This window comes from Rhinolophus hipposideros (genome assembly GCF_964194185.1).
Source record: "Rhinolophus hipposideros genome assembly, chromosome: 9".
In the NCBI taxonomy this organism is placed as follows: Eukaryota; Metazoa; Chordata; class Mammalia; order Chiroptera; family Rhinolophidae; genus Rhinolophus; species Rhinolophus hipposideros.
The window spans coordinates 57,029,489-57,040,875 of NC_138055.1; the positions used below are offsets into that span (position 1 = coordinate 57,029,489).

Here is an 11,387-nt window from a genome sequence, read left to right on the forward strand (position 1 = left end):
CTAGCTTCAGAAGGGCAATGGAAAGGGATCAGACTGCTCCCTTAGGAGCCTGAACCAAACTGTTCCTTCCCCCAAGTTATGGTCTGGTACCCTTACCGTAGAGATCTGGCAGGAGGTATCTTTTAAGGAAAGAATGGTTTCTTGACTGTCCCCACCCACCACCCCCAGGTAGGCAGTTAAGAATGGAGAGGTGAAAGAGACCAGGATGTGATGGAGGATGTGCTTCTCCCAGGCACCTTTCATGAGCAAAGTAGCCTGCTTTTGTTAGCTCTTTGTCACCTCAGTTGAATGAGATGAGAGCAGGCCAGAGACCACCTTCAGCTCCATCAGTTCCTTAGTGGTGGGGTCTGGTGGATGGATGAGCTGTTCCTGCCAGGGCCCCACCACAGGATTGAGGGCTGGGGTGGGCAAGAGGATGTGGCGGATGGTGTTGCCATGGCAGCACTTCCTCCCTATGTTGTCATCACTTGCTCTAATGGCAGTAAGGAGGTAGAGCGGAAGGTGTGTGGGGGAAGACAGGAACAGGAGCATGGGGAGGAGAGCAGACCTAGAAGAGTCCTGGGGACTTCTCTGCACTTCGGCTGTGCAGAGCATTCTGTGAGTGTTAGTGTGTGCCTGGAAGCACCAGAGTCTCTGTGTGGTGTATTTCAATGTGTGTGTGTGTGTGTGTGTGTGTGTGTGTGTGTGTGTGTGTGTTTCTCTCTACAGCTGGAGAACAAGAGGTCACTGATCCTTCATGGGTCCTGGGAATGAACACATTATCCAGTCCCAGAACCTCCTGCCCCAGACTGCTTCCTGCTCTGGACTCCCCAGGCAGGGTCCAAGTCTACCATGGGTCTGTCACGGCCCATGCTCACCCACTTCTCCATTGCCAAGAAGATCAGCTCAGCAGTGACCTGTATGTTGATCCCCTGGGAGAAGGATCAGAGTTGGAGAAAGAGTCCACGACACCTCCCATGTCTTTTTCCATCCTTTCCAAATGTATTCTTCCCCTGAGTCTCAGCTCCATTTTGGGGACAAGGAAGTGGCTGATTGGGAAATAATGCATGACCTGGCAAACCTTTCTATACCCCTGCTGGTCGCTGATACACCCAAGTTGGGAGACAACCCTTTTCTTACCTTGTATGCTGTTCAGTGAGGCTTGGATGCTGTCCCGAAGTTCCGGGTCGCCCACCCTATCTGCCAGTTTCCTGAGGCGGCTTAGAGCCTGCTTGGCCACGTAATGTCGTTTGACTTCTGCTCTCACTGCAGCTACAGCCAACTGCCTCTGGGCATGCATGTTGCCCAGACCTGTCTTGCCAGGCTAACAGCAATGTCTGGCCCCGAAGCCCATGGCCCCGCAGCCCCCAAACCTCAGAAGGCCCCTTCTGCTGTGCCCCAGAACTCCCTGCCCCTGCCCGCCCTTCCGTCTGTCGGCCTCACTTCCTGACTGGTGAGTTTCAAACCCACAGCCTGGGACAGCACTACCTTCTGCACCTCCCACCCCCTCTAGTGTTGGCCCATCAGCTCTGCCAGCAATCTTCTGCTATGATTCCCCAGCCAGGTGGATGGAGAGACTTTAACAAGCATCCTAGGGCCTCCTGTGGGAGGTGGCTAATTAAATGGGTGTTGGTGCTGGGAGAATGTGGCAAGCCAGGTCCCAGGTGCAATCCCAAACTCTTGGTGACCTACAGATTTGTGTTCAGTCTCAACCTCTCACAGGAATTCATACACACTTGGCCTATCACTCTTATAGCCCTGGATTCCAGTTTACAGTTGTCCTTATCACCCACTCTACATATCCAAAGAGCTTGCATACTTACTTACATCTTGTAATGTCCCTACTGTAACCACCTCCTAGGGAGAACAGTAACCTATAACCGGAGAATACCACTAGGCTCCATGTCCAATTACATTCATAAAAATGAACTTGTCTGTAACACAATACTTTACAATGTACCTTCATATATATCATCTTCATGACAGGTCTGAGTGGTAGGACTATTGTCCTTTGTCTGCAGCAAAAGAAACTAAAGCTCAGCGAGGCCAGTAAGACATGAAACAAAGATATGGATCTAGATCTCTGATTATAATTCTGATACCCTTTTCACTACACCATGAAAACTAGATGATTGCCAACCAGTCCCCCTTATCCCTAATGCCATTGTCTTGCCCTTGGTTTAGGGCCTGAAAGGGAAGAGGGTGGATGAGGAATTGAAGGACAGAATGAAGATGCAGGGGGGATGGGGAGGGCAATGGTGGATAGTTTGATCTGATCACTTTGTTTCAGGTCTCAAACCTTTCTAGCCCTCTCAAACATCTCTTCTCCTGCAAAGCTTCTTGATATTAATTTATGAAGGATAGGGCATTATAACAATGTGAATATTTCTGTAGTTGGAGGTAAGGGAATTGAGGTTGAGATTACCCACTGAAACCTGTAAAATAGTCTGAACAATAATAACTAACACTGAGAGGTTACTATGTGTCTGGTACTGTCCCAAGCATTCTATGTATATTAACTCATTCAATCCTCACAACAACCCAAAAGGTAGGCAGGTATATTGTCATTTATTCTCATTTTACAGATGAGGAAAAAGGCAGAGAGCTTAATTAACTGACCAAAGGTTACAGAGCTAGTGAGTGGCAAAGATGGAACTCATGCATTCTGACTAGCAGTAATACTTTACTGCTTATGCACTCATAGAATCCAAGTACACACAAACTTAAATCATTCTGTGGGGTTGAAAGGAGGTTTTTCATTTGTGTTCCTACTAAGGCTGCTTCTTTTCCTCCCATTCCCATAAAAAGGGCAGTGTGTCAAAGCACTTATTCAATAATAAACATATGTTGATCAACCACAATGCCCACCCTCCTATTTATTCATATTCAAGACCCCTCCCTTTGTCACTTGTTTTGCAAGCTTGGGGTCAGGCATGTGCACTGAAGACATGGGGCATATCCATGTCTGTATCTGTGGCTTTGTCACATCCGGAAATGCGCCGGCCCAGGCGGCTGTTTTTTCACATTTAATTTCTAGCATATTCACAGACGTTAGGCGGGGATATGGAACAGGATACGTGTACTAACAGACACGTTGCAAACGTGTGAGGATCTGCTTGGTGTTGCTGTACGCAACCCGGGGCCTCTGTGGCCAGGCTAAATGGCTCAATATTTTGCTCCTCTGGGTGTTCTCGAGTGTGACGCAATAACAAACAATGGCATCATCATGAGATCACTGCAGGACAAGGGGAAAGGGGACAGGAAAGGCTCCTCCTCGATGGGAGGAGCCCTCTGGTCTTGCCGCGAAGCTGCGCCTACATTCTTATCACCCTGATTTGCTCCAGAACCTCCTTTCTTGGATTAGCCCTCTTCCAGCTGTGACCACGGAAAGCTCCGCTTTCAATCCGGGGTTTTGAAGTTTAGGATCTGGTCCCTAGGAGAATTTCTGTTAAGCCCTGCCCCCAGTTTTACGTTTCATCCTATAAAGAACCTAAAGGAGGGGCCGGGAGGCGGGTCAGTGACGCAATGCAGATTGATTTTCACTCAGGCCATCGACGTCCTGGATTCGCCCTGAGTTTCGCCAATCCAAGGGACGGGGGTGGGACCGTACAGGCGCAGACGATTGGGTTTGGCTGGCTAGATTTAAAGAGACAGAAGCTGTTGGGGTCCAAGAAGACGGTCCCCAAAACCCTCTCCCCAAGTCCTTGGGACCACTTGGGTCACCAAAACTGGGGAGATGGTTTGCGGTGGCTTTGCCTGCTCCAAGAATGCTCTGTGTGCCCTCAACGTGGTCTACATGGTGAGGTTTGGGATGTGGGGGAAGCATCAGGGCGGAAAGACGAGTGGGGAGAATCTCTAGGGGACTTCCGGTGGGGAGAGGGGTGTACTGGGGGTTCCGGGAAGATTCCCAGGAACTTCCGGCGAAGAGGGAATTCCTGGGGCCTTCCGTGGGAAGAGGGGAGACTTCCGGTGGTCAGAGGGTTGGTTTGGGGGTGGGGGGAATGAACTGGGGACTGTGGGCACAAAGGCTTATCCCTCCTTCCTGTAAACTTCAGGAGAAGTGATGAAGCTAAACGTTCGTTTCTATATTAATTACTGTTCCTGCCGTCCCCTCACCCCCATCCCAGGCATTCTGACCTACGGTGGGAAGAGTGCCCAGGGATGCTTCAAACAAGTATGTTTTGTCCCCATAGCGCCTCCTCTTCCTCATTCACATACAGCTCAGTCCTCCTTTTTGTCCTGGGCGCCTGTACGGCCTTTGGCTGTGCTGCACGCTAGAATTCTGAGATGTATCGTGCTTTCCATTTCCTGTAGCTGGTAGGCTTGTTGCTCATTGGAGTGGCTGCTTGGGGTAAGGGCCTGGGTCTGGTGTCCAGCATCCATATCATCGGAGGAGTCATTGCTGTGGGAGTCTTCCTGCTTCTCATCGCAGTGGCTGGACTGGTGGGTGCTGTCAACCACCACCAAGTACTGCTATTCTTTGTATCCTGACCTGAAGTAATGGGGGCACTCAGGGAGGGCTGAGTGGGCTAGGAAGAAATTAAAAGAGAAGACTAGGGATCTTGGGGACATGTCTCCTTGCCCTGCTCTATGAAAGAGCTGATGACTGTTTTTAACTGACATGGTTGCATAAGTTTTGTGAATAGATGAGATCAGATGGTTGTTATAGGTGGAACATAAAAGAATCTAGGACTTTTTTTTTTTCCATAACTCTTCCTCTCAGTACATGATCATCCTTGGTTTGGTTTTCATCTTCCAGTTTGTAATCTCTTGCTCATGTCTGGCTATTAACCGAAGCAAACAGGTAAGGGGATGCCCTTTCAGGTACTTGTTTATCTCTTTAACTTCTAACTCCATCCTCTCAGCCTGGCCCCAGAGATCATTCTTAGGCTGACTTCCAGACTCTTGAACCATTTGCTTCCTCTGGGATGTCTGGCTAATTTTCCATGAGTATGACCTAGAACCTGACGTAGTTATATATCATTGTGTCTGTATAATTGTGAGATTATATATAATTTTATTTTTTTTGGTGGATGTTCAGTCTGTTTGCTGGAATAGGAAAAATGAGGCACTTGAACTGAGACCAAGATGTAGGGGGATTAAGGTTAGCAGCACCAAATCATTTCCCTCTGCCTATATATCCTCCAGACAGATGTCATCAATGCTTCTTGGTGGGTCCTGAGCAACAAGACACGGGATGAACTGGAAAGAAGTTTTGATTGTTGTGGCTTATTCAACCTCACAACCCTGTATCAACAAGATTATGCTTTCTGCACTGCAGTGAGTTGGTAGGGAAAAGGTGGGGGTAGGAAAACTGGGTAAGGACAGTGCCCAAATTGGCAGATTTGAGTTTGAATGGGATTGCCTCTCACTAGCCGCTTTCTTGTATTAGAGCAGTGTGCTGGTGGGATGGGGGATGGATAGAAGCTAGAGAATTAATCCAGTGGGATTTCGTAGGATACTGATCAAGAACTAGAAAATAATTTCTGGGACCATTCACCAAAGGTATTGGGATAGGGCAGCATAGTAACTCTGCATCCTCCATACAAATACGTTTTATCCTAGATCTGCAAGAGACAGACCCCCCCATGCCAGATGTGTGGAGAAAAGTTTCTTAAGCATTCAGATGAAGCCCTGAAAATCCTGGGAGGTGTTGGACTCTTTTTTAGCTTTACAGAGGTAACATTCTCCAGTTCCCTCATATATACTGTTTCTCTATATCGGTAAGTGTTAGCCCAGAGATTCAGAATTGGTGCTTATTTCTTTCCCTTTTCCTCTACAGATCCTTGGTGTCTGGCTAGCAATGAGATTTCGGAATCAGAAGGATCCTCGAGCCAACCCCAGTGCCTTCTTATGAGACTTTGGATCCTTCTGACTTCTCCCTTGCGCTCCCTAAGCCTTTTCTTTCTCCTTTAGGGAAAACCCAGGGTCTGTAGTCTTTTTTGTTTGAAAAAAAGGAAAGGCCCTTTGCCATATCCTAAAGATGATTGAATAGCCAGGCTTTCTGCCTTGACATGTTTTAGCGGGAGCAAGATTATAAGGAATAACTTCCTCTCTCCCTGAGTGGATATGGGAAGCTCCTGGGAGTGCACGAGACGAGATGGGGGCTGGAGTCATTCCTGTCTGTCTCTTCTCCCTTCCACATACTAGACCACCTCAACACATCCTGGCCTGGCTGCAAGCATAAATCAGGAACAGAGCCAGGGAGAAAACCATCAGAAACTCTTTCTTGTAGTAAGCAGGACGCAGTTTGGAGAAGTTATAAAATAAATGCCATTTAAACTCCATATTCAAAGAAGCAATTTAAATGCCTTGTCGTCTCTTGCCAGTTGAAGGGCTCCTCTGACTATGTAGGCCCTGCTACCTAAGGAAAATCTTTAAGATTCTGCAGGCAAGTCCATCTTCGAAATGGTTTTTCCAAATCCCCAAATGGCAAAGCCAATCAGAGGAAGAAACATGAAAAAAAAAAAAGAAACAAGTATTTCTTTGTTTTGTTTTTTCCTGTATAAAAATGGATCCCAACATCAAGGTAGGGAAGGGGAAAACAAAGGACATACTCCTTGGTGTAAAGAAGTAGGGGGGCAGGAGAAGGATAAGCCTCAAAAGGAGGGGAGGGAGGGGAATGTCATTAAGGCAGCATGATATTCTCTGTAAAAAGAAGGAGGCGTACCCACAGCCTCAGAGATAAAAAAGGCACAGAGTGCCTGCCTTCTCGGGGGTCTCTCCAATCAAGTGCTGGAGAGGGCAATGACAGCTTCTCTTCTCTTGGTTCTGTTGCAGCCACACCATTGCTCACTCTGGGTTACCTTCTGCCTTTTGTAGATAAGAGTGCTGCAGGGCTCGGAAGGCAGAGATTCGCTTGTGTGGGTTAAAGGTCAGCATCTCCTGAGAGGGGAGGCAAAGGTCAGAAAACTGTGAAGAAAAAAAGACTTTTGCTCACCCCAAACAATACCTATGATGGGCTATTTTCTACATCCCCCTCTTTGTATTTGGCCATTCACAGCAGCAGTAAAGACTAGCCTACCCACCAACCAAGTCTCAGGAACCACTGTTTTTCATCCCCGTCTCATCCCGTGCCCATGCCCAAACCGAGTACCAGCAGCAGCTGTGCTCCAGACTCCTCCATCTCAGGCACCACTGACTGCACTGGGCGGGGCCCTCTGGGGGAAAAGGCTCCTCGGGGTAAAGACACATCTCGGGGCCAGTCATCCTCTGGGGGCAGCCCAATCAAGCTATAGGGAACAGGAGAACTCTGGTCAGGGGGGTCCTTTTCCAGCCCCCATATCCAGGGGCAGAGCCAGTTGCCATCCAGGACTCAGCAGAAAGAAAAATTAAGAACAGAAAAAATTTTCCCTCTTGCCAGTCACTTACTCAAAGATTTTGCCTAATTGATCAGCTTCAGAGTTTCCACAGAAGAGAGGCCTAAGGTGAGAAGGGACACAAAGTAGCAGTCATTTCAAAGGATATGGTAGTAGAATGATTACTGATTAGTGGCTTAAAACAGAGGGTATTGAAACTAAAGGGTAAGTTCCCAATTCCAGGACATTTCAGAGCTTCTGGTTATGGGCAAGGTGGTCAGTAATACTCAAGTGAAAAGAATGGGCAGGGTATGGATGTGGTTTATGAGTAGGATTTTTGGGAAATTCAAAATAGTTCAGGATACTTGGGTCCCATACTTGCGACGAAACATCTCTGCAAAGATACAGCCCACACTCCACAAGTCCACGGGTGTTGCATACGTAGACTGCAGAAGAACTTCCGGAGCTCGGTACCAGAGTGTAACAACCTAATGGGAATAAGAGAGTGGATGAGAGCCCTACAGGTTACCATAAAGCGTAACTGCTTAACTGACATCACAAAGTGCATGACTCTATTGCTATGGGCAATCTTTCTCCTACCCACAACCAGAACCCATTTTGACTACTATCTTTCTACTGACCACAGGTGTAAGTGCCATCTGATAGCTGTAGATTCTGGCCAGACCAAAGTCAGCCAGCTTGACTGTTCCACCACTTGTCACTAGAATGTTCTCTGGCTTCAGGTCTCGGTGAACAATGCAGTTGGCATGAAGGAAATCCAGGCCTCTTAGAAACTGGCGCATCAGATCCTGGTTTGGAAGGGAGAGGTACAGAAGAACTGGAAACTAGGCACCATACCTGAGATCACAAAGTTTCTACTACAAAGGTCCCAATGTACCTCTCAGTGTCTGCCCACCCTACTCACCTTGATGGTCTCCACGGGCAAGCCTGGTGGGGGTGCCTTGTCCAGATACGTCCTTAGATCTTGGTCTACATGCTCAAACACCAGGGTCACTTTGGTCTCCCGATCGGTTTGGGCCGTGGCACAGACGTCCATCAGCCTGGCCATAACAAACGGTCACTGACTAATCAATGCCCTTTGGCCCCAACATGGCCTTCCCCACTTCTCTCCTGACCATCACTCCCCACCTATAGGTTATCTTTTTCCCTTTAATACCCACTCCCAACCCTCCGCTTTCTCACCGGACAACATTGGGATGCTCAAAAGCCTCCAGTCGCCTCAATAAGGCCACTTCACGAACTGTGCTGATGGGAAGGCCCCCTCCAGCACCTCCTCCATTGGGGACTCTCACGCTTTTGAGAGCCACAAAGTGGCCACTGTGGGGATCACGAGCCTTGTACACTGTCCCATAGGCACCAACACCAATCTCAGCCACTGGCACATATCGAGGGGTAGCCATTCTCAGATCAGGAGACCCTACAATCACAGAGACTCCTACCACCGAAATTCCCTTTCAGAGTTCAGATGGTTATGAGCCTGTAGCAACAAAGTAACTCCAACATATGACATCACAAAGACAACACCACCAGCATGCCATCCCTTTCCCAATCTTCCCTGAGGACCGTCCCTCAGGTAACACAATGACTCTCATCCCAGCCCCTTCAACCACGTGAGACCCTAGAATGAAAAATAACTTTTCCTTTGGGACCGTCCCTTCCTGCATAAGGGAGATCCCACACGACACACCCCCTGCATCGAAAACCCTACACCCTCGTGACCTAACATTACACCTCCCTAGGACCACAAAGGACCAGATTACACTCTGCCCCACTTCCCGCCCTCAAGCGACCCTTCCGTAACTCGCCCGCGTAGGAAACCACGGTGGACGAGAATGGTCTCCATTTCTGGAAAGGGGCTGCACTTACTTCACCTCGTGCCGGGAGCTGAGGGGGCGGCCCGTTATCGGGACCCCGGAGCGGGTTCCTGAGGCGCCATACACTCGAGCTCCGTCTGGGGCAGCCGGATTCTACGGCCCGACCATAGACACAGGCCGCAGGATAGAGCGGCCCCCTTACCCCCACCCTCACCATGTGACCAGCTGCCAAAGAGGCGCGCGGAAACCGAGGGGGCGGAGCGAACGCCGGACGTTCGGGGAACGTGACCAACCACTCATGCGCAGAAGGGCGGGGAGCGGCTTTGACCGGGAAAGGGGCGGGGAGGGGTAGGGAGCGGAGGGGAGATGGTAGCCATGTGATCTGTTGCTATCACACGTGACCGCTTGACATTGCTCTGAGGAGCAGAGGTGTGGTTACTCGGCAGAGCACGTGACTAGTTGCCATTACCCTGGGGTTGGGGGAGTCTGGAGAAGATGAAAGAGGGTGGAGTCCAAGTCGATGCCATGGCAACCTGGGCCACCCGGATCCCAGCTCCCGGCTGCTGGCCGAGCCTGAGAGCATCCCGTCTCTCACTACAAGTCTCTCACTTTCTCTAGATGGAGGCGGGGGAGGGGGAAGCGGGGAGACGGGGAGGAGGAGGAGGACTAGAGGTGGTACTGTCGGCTTTCTGCTCCACCGCCATCGGAGAACATATTCTCATTTGTGTCTTTGTTTCATTCATTCATTCATTCAACACATTTTTTACTGAGTGCTTGCTTCCTATGTGTATGTGGGGTTGTTTGTGGGGTTTTTGTGTGTGTGTTTCAGTCACTAGCCTTTTGAAGTAGGGATAGACTGTCTGTAAAGATGTAGCCAACAGTGTGGTCATATAAAATAGGGGGTAGACAACGCCCATCTGAGAGCAAAACTAGGATTAAAGGATTGATGCAAGGCAGATTAATACACTAATCATACAGAAAGAGTGGCAAGGCAACTAACGCCCTCTTCCCAACTTTCACCCCTCCCTGGGAGTGTTAAGGCAGGGATGACCCCGGATGCCTTCTGGCAGAGTTTTCAGTGAGTGGGAGACAGGAATACTTTTGACTACCTTTAAGGTTCTTTTAAGCACTTCGATGTTATATGTGCGTGTAAGTGTATGATATATACATCATGTACAGACAGATGGACATACATAGGAGTGAGCATATGCAAAGAAGTTACCACCACCACTACCCCAGACCATCACGTCGCATGAGAACGACTTGTGCGCTTCTGCAAACCTTGTGACTCATTATTTGGGGTCACTGTTTCTTTCCCCCCTGTGCAAGCTTTCTTAGCCTTCGCGCCTGCCCAGAACAGATCTTTCCCAAAAGGCCTCTGCTCACAGACACCTAGGTAGACAACAGGCAGGTTTCTCTGGCTTCTCTTGTCTTACTGGTTCCGACTTCTTTATCTCCCAACCCTTTGGGGGCATGGGAGTAAGGGAGGGAAGGGATCAGTGTCATTTGTGAGAACTTGTCTAAAATTTGAAACCATTTTATCACTGTATTTGTCATTTCTTCCACCCTAACATCTATTCTCTTTAACCATCTGGCTGAGAATGTAAAACTTCAGGCTTGAGAAGAATATAAACCACATTCCAGGGTAGAACGGAAGACTTATCAGTAGACAGTCCCCTTCTTTGCATTATGATAGTTGTAGCTCCGGGCCCTTGCTGGTAAGGGCAGCTGCGACTAGCAAGAAAAAACCTCAACGTCTGAACTGGCTAAGGGCTTGTGAAGTGAATGTTTCCTTATCTATCTGACTAGGACTGATTGGGTTTTAAACCTTCTGGAAGGCTAAGTGTCTCTGAATGTGTCAAACTTCCTTTCTATACCAGCAGAGTCCACCTCAACCTCCACCACAGCTCACTGTCTTTAGAAGTCATCCTCTGTGTTGTCTTGGGATCCAGCCCCTTTTTCTGATTCATTCATTCATCCATCCATCCAAAACATTTGAATGCTTCATGAGAACATTACTCTCCTTAATCACTTTCTATTGAGGAGCCTTAGTTTGGCAGTTCTGTCCCTGGTCCCATACCCTCTTTCTCCTCTTAATTACTCTTTTACTAATTAATTTTTCCCAGTGTGTTTGACCCAGTGGGCTCCCTTGGAATCCCTTTTCCCTCAGCCTTGGACAAGGGAGGAGAAGGAGATTGTAAGTGTAAGGGAGAAATAATATGATGGGGTAGAATTGGTTCTCCCAGTCAAGGCTCCCATAAAAATAAAGAGGTGT

The 11,387-nt window shown here is 48.7% G+C and overlaps 2 protein-coding genes across 8 annotated transcripts; one reads left to right on the top strand and one right to left on the bottom strand.

Annotated features, from left to right (window-relative positions):
• The first annotated feature begins 3,272 nt into the window (after window positions 1-3,272).
• TSPAN31 (tetraspanin 31) lies at window positions 3,273-7,008 on the top strand. Of its 4 annotated transcripts, XM_081060421.1 has the most exons (7): window positions 3,551-3,778; window positions 4,107-4,153; window positions 4,294-4,461; window positions 4,703-4,783; window positions 5,128-5,259; window positions 5,545-5,658; window positions 5,762-7,008. In XM_081060421.1, the coding sequence occupies exons 4-7, from the start codon at window positions 4,706-4,708 to the stop codon at window positions 5,834-5,836; spliced, it is 399 nt and encodes a 132-aa protein (XP_080916547.1). In that variant the 5' UTR covers window positions 3,551-3,778; window positions 4,107-4,153; window positions 4,294-4,461; window positions 4,703-4,705; the 3' UTR covers window positions 5,837-7,008. The 4 variants fall into 4 exon arrangements, with proteins under 4 accessions (XP_080916549.1, XP_080916547.1, XP_080916550.1 ...); XM_081060423.1 differs by lacking the exon at window positions 4,107-4,153 and having other exon boundaries at window positions 3,273-3,778; window positions 5,762-6,438; XM_081060422.1 differs by lacking the exon at window positions 3,551-3,778 and having other exon boundaries at window positions 3,946-4,153.
• On the bottom strand, window positions 6,444-9,336 carry CDK4 (cyclin dependent kinase 4). Of its 4 annotated transcripts, none has more exons than XM_081060419.1 (8): window positions 9,165-9,293; window positions 8,481-8,715; window positions 8,203-8,338; window positions 7,919-8,086; window positions 7,656-7,765; window positions 7,351-7,401; window positions 7,076-7,211; window positions 6,444-6,864 (listed from the first exon to the last, which is right to left on the bottom strand). In XM_081060419.1, the coding sequence occupies exons 2-8, from the start codon at window positions 8,696-8,698 to the stop codon at window positions 6,772-6,774; spliced, it is 912 nt and encodes a 303-aa protein (XP_080916545.1). In that variant the 5' UTR covers window positions 8,699-8,715; window positions 9,165-9,293; the 3' UTR covers window positions 6,444-6,771. The 4 variants fall into 4 exon arrangements, with proteins under 4 accessions (XP_080916545.1, XP_080916544.1, XP_080916546.1 ...); XM_081060418.1 differs by having other exon boundaries at window positions 8,481-8,775; window positions 9,165-9,275; XM_081060420.1 differs by lacking the exon at window positions 8,481-8,715 and having other exon boundaries at window positions 9,165-9,336.
• Window positions 9,337-11,387: the final 2,051 nt, after the last annotated feature.